At 41.5% G+C, this 26,655-nt stretch overlaps 2 protein-coding genes and 1 long non-coding RNA gene across 8 annotated transcripts in view; 2 read left to right on the top strand and 1 right to left on the bottom strand.

Annotated features, from left to right (window-relative positions):
- IFT88 (intraflagellar transport 88) overlaps positions 1-7,177 on the bottom strand; it is a 129,337-nt gene extending 122,160 nt beyond the window's left edge. For 4 of the 5 annotated variants that reach the window (XM_074330134.1, XM_074330139.1, XM_074330137.1 and 1 more), the window contains exons 1-2: positions 7,056-7,177; positions 6,435-6,575 (exon numbers count right to left, since the gene is read on the bottom strand). In XM_074330134.1, coding sequence (XP_074186235.1) covers positions 6,435-6,482 — 48 coding nt within the window. In that variant the 5' untranslated portion in view covers positions 6,483-6,575; positions 7,056-7,177. Of the gene's footprint in view, positions 1-6,434 lie in introns of all 5 variants that reach the window. The other variant, XM_074330135.1, reaches the window with a different exon arrangement.
- Positions 7,178-7,289: 112 nt separating this feature from the next.
- The window catches only part of CRYL1 (crystallin lambda 1), a 114,968-nt gene continuing 95,602 nt past the window's right edge, over positions 7,290-26,655 (top strand). Inside the window, exons 1-2 of one of the 2 annotated variants that reach the window (XM_019715679.2) lie at positions 7,290-7,447; positions 15,821-15,928. In XM_019715679.2, the coding sequence (XP_019571238.2) occupies positions 7,299-7,447; positions 15,821-15,928 (257 nt within the window). In that variant the 5' untranslated portion in view covers positions 7,290-7,298. Of the gene's footprint in view, positions 7,448-8,410; positions 8,452-15,820; positions 15,929-26,655 lie in introns of those variants that run through there. The other variant, XM_019715680.2, reaches the window with a different exon arrangement.
- LOC109436833 (uncharacterized) lies at positions 8,458-10,334 on the top strand. Its single transcript, XR_002136159.2, has 2 exons — positions 8,458-8,606; positions 9,453-10,334. It is a non-coding gene; the product is annotated as an uncharacterized LOC109436833 (long non-coding RNA).

Here is a 26,655-nt window from a genome sequence, read left to right as displayed (position 1 = left end):
TTGGCCAAGACCTCTACCCTCACTCACAAATAGCTTCTCCGAGGGACAGAAGTGAACAGCTGTTAACTCATGTCTGCAGATCGTCTTGGGCTCCATTCCCAGGTGTGCTGGTTTGCCTGCACTGAGCGATGCTGAGGATGTGGGGAGGCAGCCCGGACCCTGGTACAAGGTCTCCACTTTGTCTACAAGGTCTCGACACTTTCACCTGGCCTTTTCTGCCCAGCTCTGTTTTCTTTAGGCAGGAACTTCTTTTTTCTTTAAGTACTTATGGTCAAGGAGATTTGCATCCATCTTTATCTCAAAGGTTAGCCTGAGACTTGAGGTCTTCCTTACATTCTGGAGGAATCCTAGTTTTCCACCATCGGTAGGAGTTTTTGTTGATAGGTTGTTTTAGTACATAGGAAAGATGATTCAGGAGTTTACTTTTTATTTAAATGATTAATATTCAATTTATTAAAGTTACAATGTTAGAATTCAAAGAATTCAAAAAAGAGATTGCTTCTCTTTTCTAAAATACATCAAAAATTTTATCAATCACTTTTAAGGGGCTTTTTAATTTACTAAGTTACTTAAATACCTTCCCAGCATTTAAAAACTGCATTTGTAAATTTACTGTACAGCAGGTCCTTGAATAACATCGTTTGTTTCAGTGCCATTTCATTATAACAGTGATCAGAAAAAATACTCAGTTCCCGATTGGGGCCACTGTCTGTGGAGTTTGTACATCCTCCCTAGGTCTGTGTGTGTTTTCTCCAGGGACTGGTTTCCTCTTACATCCCAAAGGTGTGCACACGAGGTGAACTGGCGTGTCTACACTGTTCCTGAGTGGGTGTGGGTGTGTGTGAGTGACCTTGAGATGGAAGGGTGTCCTGTCCAGGGTGGGTCCTGCCTGGCACCCTGAGCTGCCAGGAGAGTCTCCGACCACCTTGAACTGGATTAAGTGGGATGGAAAATAATAATCTCACTTGTTTTAAAAAATGAATAGCTCTTTTTTTTATTAGTTTCAGGTGTACAAAACAATACAATAGACATTTCACCCCTCTCAAAGTGATAACCCCCTCCCTCAGTCTATTGCCCCTCTGACATCATATATATCTATTACAATTCCATTGACTCTATTCCTATGTATCCTGTGACTATATATATTAAACTGTAGTTGACATACAATATTATTCAGCTTCAGCTTCAGGTGTACACTGCAGTGGTCAAGCATCTACACTGTCCATGAAGTGGTCTCCATAATAAGACATGTGCCCATCTGACATCCTACAAAATCTATGAATAGCTATTTAAAATGTACGTATAATTCATATTTATTTCAGTGTTTAATGTTAGCAGTGTTTGAGTCTTTATTTAGAAGTTTGGTGATGTTTTTGTGGCAGGAAATATGCCATAGGAACTTAAATCATGTTTATGTCAATTAGCCTGTGGTAAAATTGGTTTTGTGATACATTGTTTTGCTTGAAGTTACAGTTTCCAAGAACCTATCCACATGTTAAGTGGGGACTTACTGTGTTTGATTTCCTTTTGTATATTTCAATTGGCTGACTTAATAAAAGTTCCCCACACAAATGCTACATAATTCTAACATTCTCTCAGATGTTCCAAAGCCATGTATAAATAGGAAGATTTCATCTTAAAAACTGTCTAAAGTAATTTCTCTTTTGCACATTTTTGATAGCACTTACAAGGCTGTCCACGGTTGAATTTCTCAAGCAGTGAACATGACCGTATGTGCACAGATTCTTTCTTAACTCAAAAACATAAATAATATAGTCTTTATTCTCTTAAACCTTTATATACTTAGTTCTCAAAAAAAAGTATTTTAATAACCTAATTCTTACAAGTAAATTGAGGTGACTAAAGAGCAGAGCATTTGACCAGATCCCCAATGAGTCCATCATTGCTAACTCATTGCTACACTGGAGGCAGAGCCCTAGGTCCCCAAGATGTCATCCCACTGATTTCTGAAGATTTCCTGCCTTGGGGAACCAAGTATCTCAGACCAACCTGGGACCCTTCCTGCTCCAAACATGGATCGACCACTTCTCCAAAGAGTCCTGGCTCTTTTTAGGGAAAATTGGCATTAGAGACCCAAGTTTGGGTACCAGCATTGCAGGTCAGATTTGTGATACTGGGTGGTGCTCAGGCCATTTCAGAGGGCAGAGCTGGAAAATACCTGTGTGGTTTTTTTTTTTTTGAAGGTGTACGTTCTTACTGATGTTTTTAATTCAATTCTAACATCATAGCATTCCTCTTTAAACTCTTTGTTTCTATAATTATACCTTATTTTCTCTTACGGTGATATCTTCATGCCAAACAAAATCAGCATGTTTACTTGATTTATCTAAAAAGTAATAAAAATATCAGTATGATACTGGTATGAAAAACAAAACTACAAAATGACATTCAAGTTATTTTCTGTAGTTCTTTTTGTCCTTAGAATATGTCCCAGTAAGTATGCTTTCTAGAGTCACTTGCAATTCCTATTTTGTATGATTATATAAGGACATTTCAGTCTTAAGTGTTGGCATTTCAACAGCAGCTAGTACTTAAAGTCTGGCAACTTTTAAATACTTACCTATTCTCGGTGGTGTTATTGAGCTCCTAAGGAAGTATAGAATTAATCCTGACTTTATGAAATGAGTGGACAAACATATGGAGCTCACCTCTGAAGTCTGTGCCAAGTTTAATGTAGCCATCACCTGGCCCATTTTCAACGGCTGAATACTTGGTTATACGTGCAAGATTTGTGATAAGGAAATTTTGGCTGTGCAAATCCATTCTGCCTAGTAATATTTAATTTCTAATTAGATCGGCATCTACATGTTTTCAGGTGCTTAATTCAACTTTAATTTTTCAAGTTCAAAGCTTCCTTTTCTGAACCATGATCTTTCCTCTCATTCCCGAATCTCATGTTACACAAATTCTACTTCCAAAGGTTAGAATCTCAGAAATATATAACAAAGGTATATGAAGACCAAGTTCAATTAAGTGAATTAAGAGAAAAGGACACATGTCAGAGATTACACATTTAAACATTCACCAGGAAGTTCATGTGAAAACCTCTCTATAAATTCATAGGAATTTCAGACTACCTGGTTCCATTAGAATCAATTCATAAACCCCAGCTTTTAACATTTATAGAAGTTAAAGGTCCAGTCTGGAAAACAGAAACCACACTAGATATTGCAACAGAGAATGTAACTGGATGGTTCTCTAAGAACCATCAGTTCAATGGTTCTTAGAGAACTGGAAAGCGAAGAGAACATTGACGTAACATGGTAGCATCAGGAGGTGGCACTGTCCCCAGGACTCAGGGAAGGCGGGAAGATTTGGGGGATATTAGAACTGGAGGCTCACAGGGGGTCCTGCTGGAGCTGGGCACACCTCTGATGGTGTGTGACAGTGTCTGGCAGGGCCCACAGAGCTGGAGACAGAACCAGTGGTGCTCACTAGTGCGATTGCTAAGGTGACACAAACAGCATCAGCAAGCAAGCTCTCTTCCTCCCGCCTTCCCGTTTTCCTCTAGTGCTCATATTGGTAGACTCTAACGGGAAACCTGCTTCAGCATCACAAACCAGACTACAGAAGAGCGGATATGGAGCAGAGAGCCAATACTCCAATAATAACGGGCACAGTTCTACACACACCCTCTGTCTGCGACACAATAGTAAGGACAATGCTTTCTCCTAAGAAGAAGCAATTCTTCTCCCACAGAGATGCTCTTACACTCTCCTCCCAAATAGCAGATGGAACAAGTGCTAGCAGCCAGTGTATCCATCTCAGTGCATCTGTGTCTAATTCAGTCTACCTCTCACCTGAGTATTCTGCAACCTACAGACTAAATTATAAACTTAAGCACTACCAACAATTTTTACATAAAATAATAAGGGAAAAGAAGGAGGGAGGAAAAGAAATTAGATAACATACACACACATATACATACAGATAAAAATAAGGGAAAAACATGTGGCTGCTACAGTCTTCATTTCTGTTACTTCATTTCTGTTACTGGTCAGAGGAACTTAATGTTTACTACTTCCTTTTCCAGCTCCTTCAAGTTCACCCTCATCCAGCATCTCAGCTGATAAAGGTTTTGTTTGTGTGTTTTTATTCTCCTTGGTTTAGGTGGGGTGGGGGTGGGGGTTGAATAAACCAAACTTTTATTTTTGAAGAATATAAATTATCTAACATTCTACCTTTAAAAACAACAACATATAGAGGTAGAACTTACATATAATGCTTTTATTTAAGTGTATATTTCAATGAGTTTTGGCAATTTATACACCCGTAATTTATACATATTCTTCTATCACCCCCAAATTTTCCCCGCACTCCCAGCCCCAGAGAGCCTCCTTTCTAGAGTCGCATGTAAACTGAATCATAGATGCACTCTCTTGTGTTTGACTTTTGCTGAACATAATGTTATTGGGAGTCACTTACATTGTCCCAGCATCGCTACTTTGTTCTTGCTTATTGCTGACAAGTATAGCATTGTATGAATATATAAAAATTTGTTATTCTGTTACTTATTTGAGTTGTTTCTAGTTTTTAGCTATTATGAATAAAGCTGCTAAGAACATCACTGTGCACATCTTTGTGTGAACACTTGTATTTATTTCCCTTGAGCAATAGCTAGGAGTGGAATTGCAGAATCATATGTTAAATGTATGTTTCACTTCAGAGGAAACCACCAAATTAATTTCCCAAGTGATTCTTCCACTTTGAATTCCTACCAGCAATATACGAGAATTCCATTGTTCTACATCCTTACCAACGCAAGGTATTTTCAGTGTTTTTAATTTTAATCCTACTGGTGGAGTCTCACTGTGGCTTTAATTCACATTTTCTGATGACTAATGATGTTTGGCATCTTTTCATTGCTTATTAGCCATTAATATATCTTCTTTGGTGAACTGTCTCTTCAGATCTTTTCAGTTATTTCTAATCAGTTATGTCTCTCCTTATAGAGTTGTGAGATTTCTCTGTATGTCCTGAACATGAGCTTTTAACCAGGTATGCCGTTTTGCCAGTAGTTTCTCCCAGTGTGTGGCTGGTATTTTATTTTTCTTAATGTCTTTTGAAGAGCATCTTTGCCACATGAAGAAATCCTCTGTATCATAATCCTTAAAACTGTTTCTTCTTTGTAGATATTCATTATGTTTTCAATATTTTTCTATTAAAAAACTATATTGAAATAAGCAACTTAATCTATCTTGGTGTCCACCTGTATTTCTGTAGGATTAGAATTGCAAAACCAAAGGGTATATACATTTAAAATTTTGATGTGTCAATCACTGTCTGGTGAGTTTGAGATTTTTCACCTTATTGCAAACTAACAATTAGCGTGTTACAATTTTGTGGAAGTTGACAGAAGTCATGAGACTCCTGAGTCAGAGATAAAAGACCTTATTACTCACAGCAATAGCAATAGCCAGAGTGTCAGCATATGCCATGCGGGGACTCTGGTCCCACTCCCCACAAGGGAACGCAGGATATGGTGAGGCCAAAAAGGAACACCCACGGAGCCATAGGTAGGGGAGTCATACCACTACATTCTCACTGGCGGCTGGGTTGGAGAAACAGGAAGCAGGAGCCACACGATCCACAGCCGGCCTTCCACTTCTCTGCCAAAAAACCCCACGTGCTAACTGCAATCCACGCTTGCTAGCTCAGCCACAGCAGTTATATCAGTGGCTAATGGCTAACCTGTAACAGCTGATGGCCAACTAGTCACAGATGATGGCCATCTACTACCCCAGCCAGCACCTTTCCATGTCAGGCTGAGAGCCTGGAAACTGCTCTCTGGGACTTTGTCCCCACAGCATATATACACTAGTTCTTGGAGCCCCAGTTCCCATGGGATTACATGGAGGGCTGGATGGCCCTGGCATTTGCAATGGGCCAAGGTACCAGCACTTTTTTTAATTAAAAAAATTAAAAAAAAATTTTTTAGCGGAGCCAACATTGTAGTGAGCAGCAAACAAGTCAGCCCCCTTCCACCCAGGAGTGAGCAGTTATAGGGTAATCACTCTGAGAGTGCCCCGACCTCTTTAGCTGCCTGTGCGAGAGGCTACAGAAACTGCTCGGTATAAGGAGATGGATAAACCTTGCTGTGTGGTACACTCAGCAAGAATGTACATGGATGCTCAGGGCTCCTGGTGACAGCCCTCCCAACAACATACTGTAACATTTCTCTCCAAAAAGCCTGTGCCAGTTTAAGTCTGTCTTCGATTATGTACAAAAAGGTCTTGGTTGCCAATATGGGAATACTATCAATCTTGATAATTTTAGCCAATTAGATGGGTGAAGGATGACTTACCTTTGTTGTGTTACTTTTCATTTCTCTTAAGTGAGTGGAGCACATTTTCAAAGGTTTATTGATAATTTGTGAAATGTTTCCTTAAAGCTTAGCCTTCCCTCTGACATACCTCTTTCCATGTTCCTGATTGGGGAAAACCAAGAAGGAAGAGCTCCATTTGTCATCGGAGTCTGTGGGTGTTGGAGACATTTTCTGCTCAAGTACTAATCGTCTTGAACTGGATGACGGTGGTACTTCCCCTCAGCGTGTGCTGTGTGAACACAAAATGCTGTCATTTGTTTTGGTCTGTTTGTTCCTGGGCTCCAAAAAGAGCCAGGCGTCAGGCAGGGTGACATTTCCTTTTTCTTACACATAAGCCCATTCTGCCTCTGGAGGAGGAAGTGCAGTTCAGATAGCTCCCACTGGTCACATCCCTGCAGTGGAATCAAACCAGTTTTCCCTTCCCAAAGATTCACGCATCTGGAGCTTTCCCTTCTACTGTCCCACCGTTCCTGGGCCTCCGTTCTCACCCATGGAGAAGGCGGCCTATATCTTCCTAGAAATGCAAACTCATAACCGCCCTTAGTTTAAAGGCCCGAGCTGGGGAGTATGGAAGAGGTACTAATCATCTAGTGATAGTTTTCTTGGGCTCCTTTAGAGGTTGAGTCTTGTGCCGGCCTGGAGGCGTCCCCACTCTGTACACTGATTTTAGGGTGCACGGTTGAAAACTGAAAAATAAACAATGAATTACTGGAGTCCTAGCGTCGGGTCTTCGCGCTTCCCTTGGCCGTTGCATCCGCGGGCCCTCCTTCAGCCAGCTCCATCCAACCCCTGCGCACCCAGCGGACGCTCCGAGGTGGAGGCTCCTCCCGCGGCCGCACCCAGTGGGGACCTGGACAGCGCGCCCGCCCCCGCCCTGCCAGTCGGGAGCCAATCCAGAGCCAATCCGGAACCAATCGGGGCCCGCGCCCCTCCCTAGCTCCGAGCGCAACCAATGGGTGCGGGTCACGGCCCACCCCACGCGGGACCCTGCGCAGCACGGCGCTGTGAGCCCCAGCCCGCTCTTCACGCCGGTGGCGCCCCTGGTCAGCTCCGCGCCAGCATGGCCTCCCCAGCGGCGGGCCTGGTGGTTATCGTTGGCAGGTAAGCGGCCTGCGCCGGTGGGCACCCAAGTGGCAGTCGCTGGAGCGGGTGGGGGCGCGCCGGCCCGGCCCTGCGAGGGTGCCCTGCGCGGCACTGGCCGGCCCCGGGATCGTGGCGGGAGCACATTGTGGAGTGCGGTTGTTGGGTTTTTCCGCGCTGACGTAGCCGCGGTTCAGACAGTCGACCGCGCAGGCCGCGCGCAAAGACGGTTTAAGGGGCTCGTGGGGTGATGCCGCTTGCCAGCGAGTCCAAGTAGACGTGCCAGGCATTCCATGTGAGCGACATGAAGTCTGTTTGCAGAATTGTATTAACCTTTCCCATGTTATGGATAGGAAAACCGAAATTAAGCAGTTTACCCAAGGTCACAGCCTGTCGGTGATCGAGACTGCACCGGTCCAGCAGGGAGGTGGGTGCACTCCCCTGACCAGGCTGCCTGCGGAGCGTAGGAGCGCCGTGTTCTGGTCCCAGCGTGTCGCTGTAGGCGGGAACAGGTGCTTGGCGAACACAACTGCCAAGCCTAATTCTTAGAGTAGACGCCTTTTCCAGAAGGGAACGCTGGAGCCCGGTTTGCTAGGGTGTCAGTCAAACAGCCGAAATTCCATCCAAGGTTTCTGGTTGGTGCTCCCACCCCCTGCTATTTTCGTTTTAAAAAGGCATTTATGTGTACCTTTCCATTGGTAAGCTATCAGCAATCCACATGTTAATACCTGCTATTGGTAGTTGGAAGCACCTGTTTGGGGTCAGCTTTGTGTCCCTTTGTGCCGCTGAGGTGTTGGCTACCTGATTTCCCTACCAGTTTACAACCCTGTCAGAAGAACAATTCCAATGTCAGGGTTTTTAATTCAGAATCCATTGAAGGAAGGAGTCAGGATGCCTTTTGTCCGCTTTCTTTTGCTCAGAGCAGTGGCATGAACTGTGCCTTTGACCTTTCCAGGCGCATGGATGTGTATGGCTGCCTAGAGAAGAAATACAAAGAATATGTGTAAAAGTGTACTTTGTACCAGGTACGGTGACTAACTATGCTTGCCTTGCATTTTTGATGTCCAGCGTCAAGGGCTAGAGCATTGTAAGTCTCCCACTTGCCTCCGAATGGTGTCCTGCCTGCACCTAATCATGACAGAAGGATCGCTGTCTCTCGAGAAGGAGCTGAGATTGGCGAGTCAGTCTTTTCTGATTCCTTTGAGGGAGGGTGACAAGGAGTTACACGGGGCTGGCAAGCTATAATGACCACAGGATTTGGCACAAGATTGATAGTCCTGTCCACCCCTACACCCTCAGCACCTCGACAGACACCCTTTCTGGGGTAGCAGTGCTTCCCTTCCCTTTACCCTTTTCTTTCCCCTCTGTCCCCTCTCCTCCCCACTTTCTTTTTCTCTTCCAATCCCACAGGTGATTCCAAGGAACATCCACTTAAATTCGCTAAAACCTGGTTGAGTTTCATTCTTGGATTTCAACAGACCAAAAAGTACATACTTCCATTTCAGGAACCTATTGGGCCATTGTTTTTACATCTTATCAATAACAGACTGCCTGTTAAAAGTACTTGCAAAAAATACAGTCTCTGTTTACATTCTTTTCCACTGATCGTTTCATAAAGGCCACTCTTTCTCAGGGCCACTTAGCTTTCCTGTGAGCATCCAAGGCAGATCCCTTCAGAATGGTGGGCTTGAGAGAGTAAGAGTGTGTTTTGAAGAATTAAGAAAGGAGAGAAAACCCTCTTGGGCCTAGGGCTGCAGGAACATAGAGGGAAAATCTGGTAATGACAACTTTAAAAAATGGGAGTAGAAATGAGTAACCTGCAGACAAATTTGCATTTGAGTGGTGTTCCCAGGATTTCATTTCTGTTGGCTTCACACGTCTACAGAGGAACTTGTTCCTGTATATAACACGGTGTTTCTGGGTAACTGAAGATTATCAAACAGAAGCCTCATGTAAATGGCAGTGGGGAGGGCCTGTAAGTGGGAGCTCCTACACCCTACCACTCATAGTGAATTACTCCAAACAGGAGGAGATACTCTCCATGTCCAAAAGGAAGATGTCTTTCTACTCTACTCACTACAACAGGAAGGAGGATCTTCTCTTCACCTGGCAACCACTCAGCTAATGAAAGACTGTTACAACTCAGCCAATGAAAAGCCACTATACCTCGAACTCCCAGTTTCCATCACTGGACTCTGTTTACAACAGCACCTCCAAACTCACTTTTTTCATTATAAAAGAATGTTCCTTCCTGTCCTTTGTTCTCTGGACTTATGCTGTGGTTTGCCATTAAACCACGTGTCCAGAATTGCAATTCTTTGTTGTTCCCAAATAAACCCATTTTGTTGGAGATATCTGGCTAATTGTTTAAGGTCAACTGATATTTGTATATTCGTTTTATATATGTATTATATAACATATAATATATATTATATAATGCATATATATTATATAATACATATTATATAAAACATGCAATATATAGAATATATATAATATATATGCAATATATATAATATGTGATATATAATATATATAATATGTATTATATATGTAATATGTATCATTGTGTTTACCCAAATTTTAGGCCTTGAGCTTGTTTTAAAAATTGGAACCTGTATGGGGGGGAGGAAGACCAACCTTGTCATGTTCCTGGTCCCCCTTTTTACTGGGCACACTGCTTCAGGTCTGAGCCCAGCAGCCATCTGCTCCAGGAAAAGTTCTGTTTCTGGGACCTTCCCTTGGGGTAGAAACTGTATCATGACTGGTTGTATATCCACCATGCCTGGTCCCAGTAGCCAGATGTTTGAGTGTTTATAACAGAGATTGCATTTTTAAAAAACTGATGTGCAATGTAAAGGACTTGCTAGGATGTTGTTTTAAATCAAGTAAAGCATCCTTGAACTACTCTTCAGTTTTTCTATTCCAAAATTTTACTTTGGGTGACTATGTACATTTTACAAATTTTCTGAGACCTGAATTTTTTTCAAAGTGCTGCTCTAGGTATTCTTGTTAATTTTTGTATTAAAACACACAGACACAGAGATATATGTAGATAACAGAGCGAACCGTAGGGTGCTCCAGTGACCTCTTGAGTCAGCTCAAACACGACATATGCCCTTCCTAGGGAATTTTTAATAGCTCTTATTGGCAAATATCCCATAGCCTTCTTAGAGCAACAGTGTAGGAACAGTTTTACTTCAACTTTTGCCCAGTAAATAAGTGACTGTAGAATGGAGAGATACTCTTAAAAGTATCTAGGGTGGATTTATTCAAAGCTAAGTGCTATTAATGATGAAATTGGAACAGAACCAATTTTATAACTTTTCTCCCCTGCTGCTTTGCTGCTGTGTAACAGAATACATTTTTATGAATTTAGAAGCTTTAAAGCATATCAGAATGTAGTCCAAATGGCAAGGACCCATTATATGGCCCCAGGTATCTAGGAGGTTCAGTAAAAGTTGATGAGATGTCACAGGCTCTCAGGACTGGAGGCTCATTGCATTTGCCTGATGTAGTACTGAGGACAAAAGAGCCCAATAGAAACCAAGGCCACGAGCTTTCATTCTGGGCCTGTGCAGGCTGCAATCTCTGTGTACCTGTCTCTACATTAACGTCTGCTCTGTAGATTCCCCTGTCTGTGCGTGCTCACTTTTCTCTCCCTCCTGCTGCTTTCTTTATCTTGGGACATTGTTGCAACCCCAAAGTCATAACCTTTCAACACTAGTGCCTGTTACTTACAGTTTCCATATTTTGGGTGCAATTTTCAGGAGAGGAGATCTGATTGGTTCAGTTCCTGTATGGGAGCAAGGCTACAGATACCGTTGGGTGCTGGTAAGCCAGTTGATTGGCTGCTTTGGGTAAGGTGTCCACTTCATGTCCAATCATCAGTGACTGAGTATGGGTAAGGGATGCCTTTGGGTTCCAGAAATTGACATTCTGCTCTTGGTCTGCACTGTAGAGGAATGTGGGCAATAGAGGCCATGAAACCTACTACTATAAAAATAAATCAATTTTGTCTTTAGTGCCTGTTATATGAAATATAACTAATTTCTCCGCAACTTTTTATTATGAAAATTTTTACACATACAGAAGACTTGAAATTGTAGAAAAAAGAATACCCACATACCCACCTCTGTATTCAACAGTTGTTAAAAACTTGTTATATTTGCTTTATCTGTGTATAATTTACTTTTATTTAACCAATTTTGAAAGTTAGATGGTTAGTTTTTAATTTTTTGCTAACACAAATTTTACTGCGAATGAATATCTTTGTGCATTGCCCATATTAACCTAAGATAAATTCTAGAAGTAAAATTTCTAGGTCAAATACTACAAACACAGTTTTGGTACAGGTGTTAGATTGCTTCCAGATACTTTGCACCAATTTATAGTCCCCCCAATAGTTTGTGAGTGTCCATTTCCCTATAACTTCACAAACCCTAAGCATTATTAGTCTTCTTAATCTCTGCCATTCTGGTATATTAAGTTGCTGTTATTAAAATAGTAAAATCTGTTTTCAAGCTAGTTTGTTATTGCCTGTTTACTTACTTTGTTCAGGATTTTCCCCACTCGTGTTTGTTGTGTCCTTCTTTTAGTACTGTGTTTATGGGAATTGTTGTATCTTTATATATTACATAATTTCATTTTGGACAGTTGTCTTATGTTGATTTTTTTGCCGTAAACAAATTTATTAAGATTAGCTAGTTTATTTGGCAACCCATATTCAAATATGAGGACCATGGTGGCTTGGAGTATTGTAAAAATGTCTTTGTTGGAAAGGTTGAAGCTACTGTTTTAATGTGACTATCCCCCTGCTCCCACTGTATTTATAGATGAAGAACTACACACCCCCTTGGAGATGTGGCTTACTTCTTTGTGATCCTAGTGTAGAAGAATAGTTGGGGGCAGAACTAGGTGTCTTGATACCAGACTAATTACTGAGATAAATGATTGAATTATAACACTAGATAATCATTTAAGTGACCACTACCCTTAGAAAAGTAATGTGAGCTAGAAATGCAAGCCACATACATAATTTTTCTGAGTTATAATAAAAAAGTAAAAAAAAAGGTGAAAATTTTAATGTATTTTATTTAGCATATTTTCAAAGTGTTATTTCAACATGTGATTTAAATATTATTATTATTGAAAGTTTATGGTATTTTTGGGTATTGTCTTCAAAATCCAACGTGTATTTTACACTTGCAGTGCATCTCACTTTGAAATGGTGTTGACCTTAAACAAATAGACAGCCATATATTTCTCCAGCAAAATAAGTTTATTTGGGAACAACAAAGACTTGGAATTCAGGACATGTGGTCTAAGGTGAACTGCAGGCAAGTCCAGAGAAACAGGAAAGGAACACTCTTTTATAGAGAAGAGGAAGTTGGGAGAGCTGTAATTAACAGAGTTCTTCCTGTTAGTCTGGAGATCCACTTAGGTGTGAGAGTGTCCCCTTCTGGCCTCCCAACTTCGTTTTAACTGAGGTTTCTGTTTATGAATTTTGTCACCAGCCACTTTTCCAGTGCTTAACAGCCCCATGTGTCTGGTGGCTACTGTACTGGACAATGCGGATTTAAGTGATGATGTACGCTTTGTTAATCAAGAAAGCAGATCTTCAGAAAGCTGCCTTCTCCCCCTTTTCTGTGGCTGCCCCTGCAATGCAGTCTTACTTGAGAGGTGCTTACACTTATTTTGAAAAAGCAAGTCAAGTTGTGGGAGGAGGTTTACCTAATGAGATGAATCTGTTGTGTTCTCCTTTGTGGAAAGTCTTTTCTGTAAAAGCAGCTGTTGCACTTGGGGCCTCTATACAAAGACCAATTGAAGCACCTCACCCTTCTGTTGTGCGGCCCACCAGCCCTTTCTGTTCCCCGAGCCTGGCATTGGCACTTCCCTCGTCCTCTGCACTGGTTCTCTCAGTTTCATTGTGTGGCAGACACAGGATGTCAAGGGATCCAGTAGATCGAGGGTCTGATGCTAAGGTTGCTGTATAGGACAAGTGGAGTGTCATCCCTGAGGGAGTAAGTCAGCTTGACAAGGTCAGGCACCTCATCAGCATGGGGGCGCATGTTTTACATGTACGCATGCGTCATTTGGTAGGGCTGTGGGATTTTCTTAAACCATAAAGTGGCAAAGAAAAGAATTCTCTTTTTAGAAAATATTTTTATGACTTATGTGTTACATACAGCAAAGTGCAGAAATCACGTGTACAGGTTGATGATTATTACAGAGTGAACACACCACTGTAACCCCCACTGTGAAAATATTCTTCGTTCTAGAGTTACTGAATCAAGGACTTCTTCTATGCTTAAATAAGTCACTGTATGTTTCAAACATTATGATAATGGCAACAGGAAGAAAAATGTTCAAAGTTAATAGCTGGTCAGTTGGAATGACCAGCATGAGTGTTAATTGGCCTTCTAACCGCTTTGCAGGTCTGGAGTATGTGTGTGTGCATGTTTGAAGAAGAGAAAGGAGTCTCCATGCAGGGAGTATCTCTTTCAAACTCTGGGTTTCTTTTTTCTTCAGATGGTATAGATCTGTTCAATAGAAGCTTCTGCAAAAATGGAAGTGTTCTGTGTATCCCCTTGCTGTAGATGATAGCCACAATCACTTGTGGCTGTTGAATGCTTGAAATGTGTGTAGTACTGTTGATGAACTGAATTTTAAAGTGTATTTAATTTTAACTAATTTAAATGGCTGCATGTGGGCAGTGCAGATCTAGAGCACTGAACGTTTAATCAAAAATGTATATGTACGTGATATATAAATTTTACATTAATTGCAAAAGATTTCAATATTGCACAAGAATATGGAGTAAAATCTACTGTATAGTTCCGTTCCCTTCTCTGGAAGTTGAGTAGAGGTGATTTCAGTTATTTTCACTCTGTTTTTCCTGTAAATGGCTTCACATAAGATACTTGTAACAAGAAGGTGGTTCCTAGTATGTATTAAAGGCTTTGCCCAAGTGAGCATTGTGTGAGAGCTTGGAAGCTTGGATAGCACAGAAGTGCTAGTCTCGTAGCAGGGTTTTCAAGTCAATAGGAGGCAGGCCAAGCTGTCTCCTTTAATCGCTTGGGCCCAAAAGCTATGACAGAAGCCATGGGGGTTGTAAATGTCTCTGGTGTGAGAGGCTTCCTGTGCTCAGAACCTGAACTGTGGATTAGCTGAATTAGGAAGGACAGGGGAAGGGGAGATGGAATGGGGAAAATGCTTCTTGCAGACCACCCTGTGATTGCTATTCTAGCCTCCCTTCCTCCAAAGTGGTTCCTTTAGTCACAGTGAAATAATATACTGAGATAAGCTAGCCCTACTGTACATTCAGGCTACCTGCAAGCTAGTGACTGCCTGAAGGCTGGCAGAGAACATGAGACTGTCAGAGACAAAGGACTTTATCAATCAGAGCAGAGAAGGCAGCATGAACATTATGTTTGTATTGGTTCCCCTTCTCCCTGAGTCCCAGGAAGGGGAAGTGGAGGGCGAGGTGACACCTGCAGATTCAATGAATGTGTTCTGGAGAGGAACACTGAACTTGAGGAAGCCACAGTTTTTATAGCAAGAGGTAAGCATGCTTGCTGTTTGTCCTTGAGGGATAGATTTCCTCTTCCCTCAACATCACTTTGCAAATATAACTGAGAAATGGTCCGGGTACAGACAGTTTACTTGTTGAAGAACATGGGTCATTTGTCCTGTAAAATTTCCCACATTCTGGGCTTTGTGGAATGTATCCCTATAGTATCATTTCACATGTTCCTCTGTCCCTTTATTTCCAGTAAATCTGTAACAGTGGGCAGAACATAACAGTAAGAACTCGAGTCAGACTGCCTGGGTTCATCTCAGCTTGGTATTCAGATGTCTGTGTCATCTTAACCTGCCTGCGCCTCAGTTTTCCCATACATAAAATGGAAATGATAATAGTGCTGACCTTGTAGGGTTGTTGTGAAGATTAACAGAGGTGAGACACGGAACAAGTTTAATGTTATCTGGCATCTAGTACATTCTCAGATGCCGGTGGTGATTGCAGGAATTATTTATTTGAAGAGGACAGAAAATCCTATCTGTTCTCTAAGGACAATGGTCAGATGGAGGTTTACAGAGGTTTCACCTTCAGGACACCCTGCCACCTCCCTTCTGTAACTTTGTTTCATTGTGTGAGCACGTGTTAACTACCTGATACCTGGTGGTACAATATTAATGCTGCACTGGAGTTCAGGATTCAGGAGCTCAGATAACATTTTAAATCAATACAGTTATTAAAATGTGTGATTTTAAGATATCAGATATTTTAAGAATAGGATGCTGTATAATTTTTAAAAATGCATTCTGTGTTAGGAATGAAAACCTGTTCTGTTAAGTTAACCAGAAATCTTTCTTAATTTTCTGTCCCTTTAGTGGACTCATTGGGCGAAGCTGGGCTATGTTGTTTGCCAGCGGAGGCTTCAAGGTGAAACTCTATGATATTGAGCAACAGCAGATAACAAACGCCCTGGAAAACATCAGGTAAGTCAGGTGGCACCTCTGGGAGGAACAGAATTCGCTGGTACTCTCCATGGGTCTTGTTTATCACATTCTCTAGGCCACAAACGTCTATGATTTCTCTCTTTCCCTTCACAGCTATTACAGTGCCAAGGAGCTGGTAAAGGCCAGACAGACCTATAGGAGTTGAGACATGAACTAAGACTGAAGGAGGAGTTTACAAACTTAGGGTTGTAAAGATGTGTGATGGGCGTGGGAGAACTGAGTGTGAGTCTCAGGCTTCCGGCCTGAATGAGTTTGTAAACTCTTGCTGTGTCCCCGGGGCTGCAGGTCTGGGTTTCCTGCGTTTTCTCTGGGGAGGCGAGCTGACTTTCAGCAGGTGATAGGCAGAGAGCTACAGGGGCGTTACATCTTAGGAACAGAGGTCCTGACGTGTGTTCTGACCTGTCGGTGGAACGATGGTAGGACCCAGATTAACTGTGATAACTGTAATAGTTACAGATGTGCAAGTAGATAAGCTTATCAAATGCTGACGGCTGAGTTTTAGGGGTAACTGCAGAGGGTAGAAGAATAGGAACCAAAAGAGAAAGGAAAGGAATCGGGAGGTCAGAGATAAAAGAGCCACGCTAATGCAACATGCCGGAAGGCAAGGCGCCGTGATCCCACCCGCCTAAGATGACATTCACTGAACAGTTTGACCATCTCAGATGTCATTTTGTTCAGGCGGTAGTTATCCTTCTTTTTGAGATATTCCGTGAATGTGTAACTTGAAGTTGCATTTTTGTGTAACAGAAATATGCCTTATCATTTATTTTCTTAATAGACTAATATATAGGGTATGATATCAGGCCATGGGGATCAAGAAATTATATACCTTAGTCCAGTTTTGTTGTGTAACAGAGTAAGAACCCGAAACCCAGCAAAGTCAAGTTATTTCTTACATATAGCTGATGCCAAGATAAAATCTCAGTCTGAAAAACAGAAACAAAACAAACAAAAAAACCAAAAAGTGAAACAACCACTCTAAAACTAAACACACACACCCTTATTGCTTTATGCTGTTATAGAAGGAAGAGGAATTGACCTAAGTATCGACTATGTTCCACGCATGTGCTGTTCACTAGGGATACACAGGGGAACAAGACAGATGTAGTCCTGTCCACCGTGGACTTTACAATCTAGCAATCCTGCCATATTAATTCTCACAGTAAATCCTATGAGGCAGATACTATTGCCCTTAATTTATGAGAAAAGTCAGGTCTATGAGTGGTCAGTAACCTGCTCAAAGACACAGTAAGACACAAGATTCTAGCCCTGATCTGTCTGACCTGTTAAGGTGGTCTGAGCATCTATAGCACCCATCTACACTAAATGTTTTATAGCGATCCTGCAAAGACTACTTTTAGTATAATATTTGATATATACAAAAGAATAGACTATTTATGCTAATTTATGAAGAACATAATAAAGTGAACATTCATGAATCTACAACCCACCTTGAGATCTCAAACATTGTCAATATGCTGTATGCACTTGGTGGGTCTGATCCCCCTGCCTTCCCACCAGAAGTAACAACTATCCTTTATTTTCTGTTTACCATTACCTTGCCTAAAAATGTATCCCCAAACAGTACGTGGTTTAGTGTTGCTCAAACGTACTTTTGAGATTCACCCATGTTTCTGCTTGTAGCTGTAGTACATCTGTTTTCATTGCTATGTAATTGTCTACTGTGTGTCTTTGCTATAATTTACTTTTCTCTTATCCTTTCGATGAATATCACAGCTATTTCCAGTGTGGGGCATATGTCTCCCAGTGCATAAGTGCAAGAATGTCTACAGGGTGCATACCAAAGAGATTGCTGGGCCTGTTCTTCCTTCTGAGATTCTGATTACATGTGTTTTGAACCAACTCATTCCAGCCTTCATATCTTTTAACCTCTATTTCATATTCTCTCTCTCTTTGTCTCTTTGGAGTGCATTCTAGATGCACCTTTTAGATCTTTCTTCCAGTTCACTAATTCTAGTTTTATTTGTGTCTAATCTGTTTCAAACATCCATGGAGCTTATTTCAATAATTAACTTTTCATTTTAAAAGTTCCATTTGTTTCTTTTCCAAATATGCCTGTTTATTTTTAATAGTTTCTCATTGTTTGCTCATTCTTTGTGGTACCATTTTCAAACCTTTGAGCACGTAGGGCACAATTGTCTCATATTATATATCTGATAATTCCAGTACCTGAATTACTCCCGTACCTGAGGTTGTCTTAGATCAAGATCCTCAGAATCAGGTCCTGAGGTGAGGATTACTGGGCCAGTGGTTGGTTAAGGAAGTGCTCCCAGGAGAAGCCAGTAGGGGAGTGAGGGGACAGGATAAGGAAGACCAAAAAGCCAACTGAGGGCATGATTTCAGAAGTGCCAGGCTCATCAAGATTCCAGGGGAGTTCTGAAGTGTAAAGTACTCTGCAAAGTCTGTCACCCCTGAAGGCAGGAGAGCTGAGCTTTCATATTCCTGCATCAGTCACTGCCTGGGGCCATCCTGGGCGGTTGCGAACTCCCAGGCACTTCCAGGTCTCTGGTCTAGGTCCAGGGTCATACTCTGAGGGAAGAGGCAGGTATGGAATTTTTGCAGGAAAGACTTCAAAAGCTGGGGGGTGGACACTCAATGCTGGCAAAAGGGATTCAAAGAGATCTGGGTGGAGCACCAATGGCCTCCACCATAGAAATCATTGGGGAGCTTTAAATAAAACAAATTTTCCCCCCGATTGCAAGTATTCCTACTTTCATTCATTAAAAATCACTGATTGAGCACCTCCTATGTGCTCATCTTAACCCTGGGATTCCGTAGTAAACACAGTAGACTAAGATCTCACATTCTACAGGGAGAGGGATTTGTGAGAAGTAGATCATCCAAAATGAGTTAGTGAAATACATGTTGTGCCAGATTGGGGGTCTGCAGACTCCACCAGCTGGCCAAACCTGGCCTGCAGCTTGTTTTGTATAACCCATTGAGCTAAGATTGGTATTTTTTAAGGATTATAAAATAAAAAAAGAAGAATATGTAACAGAGACCTTATGAGGCCACAAAGCCTAAAATATTACTATGTGGGCCTTTACAGAAAAAGTTTCTCATGTTAAATAGTTGAAATTCTGTCTCCAATTCTGATGTGTGAGTTTTTTTCCTACACCACCAAGCAATTCTGCGACACCAGCTGGGTGTCCTGTAATAAACTCAATTCTGACTATCTACCTGGAGATAGCGTCAGATTGCACAGGTTAAGGGCTCTGTCCCACAAGACCATCCTCCACTTTAGTTGCCAGCTTGTGCTTCTGACCAACTGGCTATAAATCAGAAGTTCCCATGATTTCCCTGCTTGGGTTGGATTAATTTGCTAGAGCAGCTCACAGAACTCAGGAAACCAGTTTACTCATAAGATTACTGGTTTATTGCAAAGCATATTATAGGATACGAGTCAATAGCAAGATAAAGAGATGCATAGGACCAGATGTATTGGAAGGGGTGTGGGACTTCCCTGCTTTTTTGAAGTGACAGTCTCCCCAAATCTCCATGTGTTTACGAACCCAGAAGCTCTCTAACCCCTGTCCTTTTGGGTTTTCATAGAGGCTTCATTAATAGGCTCAATTGATTAAATCATTGGCCACTGGTGATTGAACTTACCTTCCAGCTTATCTCCCCTGCCTTTTCATAGCTTGATGCCGTGTTTCCCTGAAAATAAGACCTAGCTGGACTGGACCATCAGCTCTAATGCGTCTTTTGGAGCAAAAATTAATATAAGACCCAGTCTTGTTTTAATATAAGACTGGGTCTTATAAATAATATCATATAATATAAGGCTGGGTCTTATATTAATTTTTGCTCCAAAACATGCATTAGAGCTGATGGTCTGGCTAGGTCTTATTTTCGGGAAACACGGTAGCTCATTTCCTTTTGGCACTGAATAATATACAGTTGTCTGGGTGGGCCACAGTTTACTTATCCATTCCCTACTGAAGGACATCTTGGTTGCTTTCAAATTTTGACAATTATGAATAAAGCTATAAACATCTCTGTGCAGGTTTTGGTGTGGACAAAAGTCTCAACTTTTGGGTACCAAGGAGCCATACTGCTAGATCATTTGGTAAGAGTATGTTTAGTTTTGTAAGAAACTGCAAATTGTCTGCCAAAATGGCTGCATTATTTGCATCTCCACCAGCAGTGAGTGAGAGTTCCTGTTGCTCCATGTCCTCGCCAGCATTTGGTGTTGTCAGTGGTCCGAATTATGGCCATTCTAATAGGTATGAAATGGTACCTGGTTGTTTTAATTTGAATTTCTCTGATGACATCTGATGTGGAACATCCTTTCATATGCTTATTTGCCATTTGTATATCTTCTTTGAGTTCTTTTTCTATTTTTGCCTTTGTTGATTAAAGGTGGAGCCTTGAAAATTTTTCTTACTTGCTGTATTTGTGAATCCCTGATCCATAAACATTATTCTTATGCAGGATCCTGCGATTTTATAAACAGGCTCTTCAGAGATTCTGGTCCACGATAGTGTTGGAAGTCAGTCTTCAAAAGTCTTTAAGTGTACTTTAAGCTTCAGGAAAAACGGATAAAAGCCATATGTTCTACTATGGTAATGCAGGAGAAAATACAGTTGACCCCTGAACAACATGGGCTTGAACTGCATGGGTCCACTTATATTTTTTTCAGTAAATACCTGCACTGTTTTCAGTCCACAGTTATGAGTCTGAGGATGTGAAGGGCCAAATGTATGCATTGATCTACGCCATGTTATATAGGGGACTTGAGCATCTGAAGATTTTGGTATCTGCAGGGGAACTAATCTCCTATGGTTACTTAGGGAAAATTAAAATTTTAGGGCAGTCAAAAGTTATATGTGGATTTTTGACTGTGGAGGGGAAGCGGTGTCACAGGAAGTAATTTGTTGATAATGAAAAAACCATAAGGGGAATATAGTTATAAAGAACTCTAAGGAATTTATGGTATTTCTAACTAAGTAAAATTACATCTACTTAGTAAATGTTCCCTTTATTCCCCCATTAAATGGTGTGTGTAAGTGTGAGCACAGCAAGCCCCATTTGGGAAATGGTAGCTGATAGTAATGTTGGCCTCATACCCTCAGGTGGCGATACTGACTTTTCAGCTGGCCTGAACTTTTTCATTTGTTTTCTGGTGATAGTCATTCTGGTAGGTGGGTTTGGAGCTGAGAGATACTAGCTCAATAACTGGCCCAATGTTGGAGGAGAGCACAGCATGGAATGAGGAGACCCCTGAACCTCTGATTTAGTCATGCGTTAAGCCAGCCCAGCCTTTTTCTGTAAAGTCCAGGTAGTAAATATTTTAGGCTTTTCAGATCTCTGTAGCAACTCCTTGTGGAGTGAAAGCAGCTGTGGACAATCTGTAGACATGTGGGCATGGCTGTATTCCAAAAGAATTTAATGGATTAACACAGAACTTTGGAGTTTATATAATTTTCACACATCAGGAAGTGTTATTATTCTATTGATTTTTTTCCCAACCATTTCAACATGTAAAAACTATCTCACAGGCACCAGAGCATGGGCACCAGAGCATGTTTGTGCCAAAAAAATGTACACACATTTTAAGGGATGTTATCTATGTATTACTTTTCGAAGTTGAATTATTGTGGCAATGTGTAGTATGACATTTGCCCAAAAGTTATTTTTGGGAATGATCAATTTTACTTCCAACAAGATGGCGCCCCACTGCACTTTCACCGAAATGTGAGAGCTTACGTCAATGAGAATTTGCCAGGACAATGGATAGGATGAAGAGGTGCAGTTGAGTTTCCCCCACGTTCTTCTGACTTAACACCCCTTGACTTCTATCTATGGGGGACCTTAAAGGATGTGGTGTACCGTAGAAAACTGGCAGCAATACAAATGGACCTTTTGGTCAGCGTAGCTAAAGCAGTAGTTCGCCGTAATCAGAAGTGTCTGGACACTGATGGTAACCACTTTGAGCACCTTTTGTAATTGCAGAAGTCAAACGTGACTTACATTCATCTTTTGTTATCGGCATACGAGGTCTGACAATTTAAGTTCATGAACTTGTTGCAACGATGTTGCTAACCTTTTTGATATCAGAGGGATTATTCGTTATGAATTTGTACCAACTGGACAGTTAACCAAGTTTACTATTTGGAAGTGCTGAAAAGGCTGTGTGAAAAAGTTAGACGACCTGAATGTCTCGCCAACAATTCATGGCTTTTGGAGGACAATGCACCAGCTCACACGGCACTGTCTGTGAGGGAGATTTTAGCCAGTAAACAAATAACTGTATCGAGACACCCTCCCTACTCACCTGATCTGGCCCCAAATGACTTCTTTCTTAACCGAAGATAAAGGAAATATTGAAAGGAAGACATTTTGATGACATTCAGGACATCAACAGTAATACGACAATAGCTCTGATGGCCATTCCAGAAAAAGAGTTCCAGAATTGCTTTGAAGGGTGGACTAGGTGCTGGTGTCGGTGCATAGCTTCCCAAGGGGAGTACTTCAAAGGTGACCGTAGTGATACTCAGCAGTGAGGTATATAGCACTTATTCTGGGATGAGTTTGCAAACTGGTCTGACTTCGTATATTGAGTATTACAATTTTAATACAGTTTTTTCTTTTCTTAAAATGTGTATACATGGTTTTGGCATCCTCTGTATATAGCTTGCTGACTTCTACGCTATACTTTTCAGCTCTATTATCATTTCATCTTTTATTTTGTAAAGCCAATTCCAACTCACTTGTAACCAAGAGCAAACTAAGATTCCTAACTGAAAAGTTCTTTGGTCTATTTCTTGGGGTATATGTATTTTAGGCCTAACTTTTTAGATGTGTCATTGAAGGTTTTGGCCACTTTTAAAGCTGTTTTAGGCATCAGGGAGTACATGGGGAAATTGTGGGTAAGATTTGTTTTTCTTCTTTTTTAGGCCACATTAAAGGTTTTCCTGTTAAGCTACTACTTTGCTAAATGAGAAGCTAATATTTCTGAATGTTAATGGTTCCTGATTGAAGTTTTAGGTATCAGCCTGTAAGACTTTTGAACCAAAAAAATCCCAAATGACTTATTACTATTAGCAGCCTTATTGCAGAGAAAGCAAACATGCTGGATTCTTATGTGTCTAAGACTTAAAAAGAGCACTCACAGCTCTTTCCTCAATAGTAGTGACTGAATGTTTACAACTCACATTTCAGCTGGGTTAACTTAAGTATGCAGAACTGGTTGTACTTCTTTAGCCGGAAGTAGGGACCTTACAAGGCCTTGTGACCGACTGCCTCTTTCTTCTCAAATGATTGTGTGCAAAGAGTCTCAGGACAATCAGGTTTAGCCGCGTCATGTTGCCTTCCTGGAGAGTACTAGGTTTTTGGTCTTGTGACTCACCTGCTTTCCTTTCTTAAATCATAAGATTTTCAAATGTGCCATTCCTGTACAGAGAGACCAGGCTAAGAGGATTGAGTCCAAACCTTATTTTTGTAATTATTTTGGTCAATAAGTTCAGTTCTGAGTTTCAACATTTTTTCAGCCAGGAAAGAATTGTTGTTGCTTCTTTCAGTCAGTAAACTGTCGACCTGCAGGTTACCAATGACGTTGGCTCATGTCAACACACTGTGTATTGGCCATAGAACTTAGTGTTCAGGGACCCAAGATTAAAATGTCCCCGACCATGTGTCCAGCGTAAGTTATAGGGAAAACCTTTGGTCAAGAAGTATGAACAATGTATCTTCCTGACTGAGTTGAATTGACTGAGGGTCAAACCAGCTATGCCCAGTGGGTGTCCTTTTATGAAACCCTGCTTTGTGGTCTTCATCCATCACAGTAGGCTGTGAACTTCACGAGGACTCTCAGTGCCCCTCGGTATGCAAATGTCGTGTCATCTCCGTGTGGGCACAGAAATAGCCGCATGCAGTTTCTTGTCCCCAGATCCTGGAACTTCATAGGCACCAGCTTAGTAACTGTTTTAACTGAGTCACGGGAACCTCTTCTAGAGTCTCAAAAGTCAGTTCTGTTGGCCATATTTTTCAGTCTTTTTCTGACATGGGTCCCACCCTCCCAGTTTGGTTCAGTTCCCATATTCACATTCTTCTGAACATTCTGTAATAGAAACTAAAATGTTGGAGTTCATTACCTCTGCATGAAAATGCTGTGTGTGTTAGACCTATTAAACTCTAATCTTAAATGAGTAGAAATGGTACATCTTGACTCTGAACTTGTAAAAGTGAACTTAAACTGGGTGAGGTTGATTTAAAAAAAAAAAAAATTAAAACATTAGAAGAGTAAGGAAATTACTATCACAACTCATACCCTGCCAAGAGAGCTTAGTGAATTTAAAAAAAAAAAAAAAAAAAAAAAAGCTGTTATCCAGGACTAATCTTTTTCTAACAGGGTGGCAAAATGAGTAACTTAAAACTTAACATATTTAAATCTCATAATAGAAAGGTAGCTTGACCTTGGGAAACCTCATTAGTGAAATTTGAACATAGACTTTGTTGGTAAAATTTCAAGGCTGGGGAAAATACATGTCAGATGGGGAAAAAAATCAACTATATTTCTGTACATACATGGTTAGAAAACACAATTGAAAATTTGCTACAGTTACCAAACAAATGTATGCAACTTAGGTATAAATATAATAAAAATGTATAAGACATTCATGGAGACATTTTTTTTTTCAATTTTATTGAAGGGCAATAAAGAAGACTCAGATAAATGGTAACTGTTCCTGGCAGGAACCTGATGTTAGTAGTTTAATTCAAGTGCTCCTGGAAGCAGGGTGCAGGGAAGTGGTTGACTAAACCTAACTGGACTGAAGTTCAGTAGTGACCACAAGTCCCGTTAATAAAAGTTCACACCCAGAGGCCAAGGGTTCAACTGGGTCATTCCATCTGACTTATCTCTGTGTTCACAGATCATGCTGTCACTTGACTGTCATTAGGACAGCTCAAATGATTGCTTCATTTCACTTATCTATCTTTCCCAGACAGAAATAGTTTTGCTCTATGTGATTTGTAAAAGTTGCATATGCTAATTGTACATTTGAAAAACTGAGGTACCATCAGATTCCTTTGTGTCTGGATGGTCGGAGGAAGAGTGACTGTTGACCATTTTAAGGGTGTATGGTATATCATGTGTGCCTGTGCATATGGACACACTAACAGTGAAGGTGGGCTGTGAGGCTTACCTGCTGTGAAGGGTGTGAACTCAGCTGTGGTGGGGCTTGTCTCCCGTTGTTTCTGACAACCACAGATAGGCGTCAGAGTGCACGTTTATTAACTGCGCTAATGCCTGATTCTCCAGTGAAAACAATGGTGAAGTTGATGGGCATGAGACCTAAACAGGCCCTCTGCTCCCTGAGTATCTCCCTGCCCCGCCAAGTAAATAGTGGGTAGACGAGAGGCATGCCCTTGGGGAACTGGAGACATCTTTGGTGGGAGGCAGTCAAGATTTTAACAACACTGATGTCACACAAACAAAGTCTGGGGCTCCTCTTTTTAATCAAATGTTTGGTACTCTGTCCCCCTTTTCCTCCCCACTTCAGAAACACTGAAAATGATAAACGTGCAATGAATAAATGAGAAAAAAGTGCTCCATGGTAGGAGACAGACCGCTCTGGTGGATGGTCCTGCACTTTCTCGTTGCAGGCACTGAATTCCGGATTTTGTGGAGCATGAACTTAGTCCGTCCTGTGTGCAGTTGGCGTGTGTGGTTGGAGCCCTGCGGCTCTCAGATGTGTATGCTTGGGCCTTGGTAGCAGTGACAGAGCCAGGTCAGGGGACTGGACAGTGCAGCGTCACTGTGCAGCAGGTGACATATGGGGCACTCCACCCAGAAGAGATCCTGGCCTCCTGTTCTAACTGGTCCCTGCTGAAGTGGGGAGCAAATGGGAGCACTGAGCACTGTTCTGCCAAGGGCTGGAAGGGAAGAGGTCACATGAAATTGTCGACTGGCAAAAAATAACTCTCCAGATAAACCCACAAGGAAAACTTTTTATTTGGGAAAAGGAAAAAGAAACAAAAACCACCACCACGGTGCAGGAACACACACCTCCAACCCGGGCTCCAACTGGCTACCCATGTGAAGAAGGAAAAATAATGCCACTGCTTCGAAGATGGCTATTCTATATATCCTCATCCCTCCCCTGGTAGTTACTACAAAGTCCAACAGAAAATCAGGACCAGAGAGTCAACAAGGGGGCCCAGCTCCACCCATAGTTCTCCCAGCTCCACCCATAGTTCTCCCAGCTCTATGGTTAAGCATGTTAAAATGCCAGTTCACTTTTATCAAAATTATCGATTGCATATTAAAGCTGCTCTGAAATAGCTAAGGGCCTAGTTCTTATATTTCACAAATTCTCATTGAAGAAATACACACACAAAGACAGCTGTTACTGCCAGGTTTCTAGCCCAGACCCGCAGTTCCTGTCCCAGTTCCCTACACTTAGACTTGATACCTGATCCGGAAATATATTCCTTTGTTTGGGAAATATTTTTGTATTATTTCTTAGCTAATTTCCTCCCTACCCCTTTTTTTCTGTCCTCTCCTGGGCCAAGAGTTCAGCAGGGTCGTTCAACTTGACTTATCTGTGTGTTCACAGATCATGCTGTCACTTGGCTGTCATTAGGACAGTTCAAACGATGGCTTTATTCCAGTTACCTTTCTTCCCCAACAGCTCTTTCCAGAACTCCTATTAGTCAGATACTGGAACATGTAGAAAAGT

This window comes from Rhinolophus sinicus, linkage group LG04, assembly GCF_036562045.2.
Source record: "Rhinolophus sinicus isolate RSC01 linkage group LG04, ASM3656204v1, whole genome shotgun sequence".
Lineage (NCBI taxonomy): Eukaryota > Metazoa > Chordata > Mammalia > Chiroptera > Rhinolophidae > Rhinolophus > Rhinolophus sinicus.
This window is presented reverse-complemented; position numbering and strand designations above follow the sequence as displayed.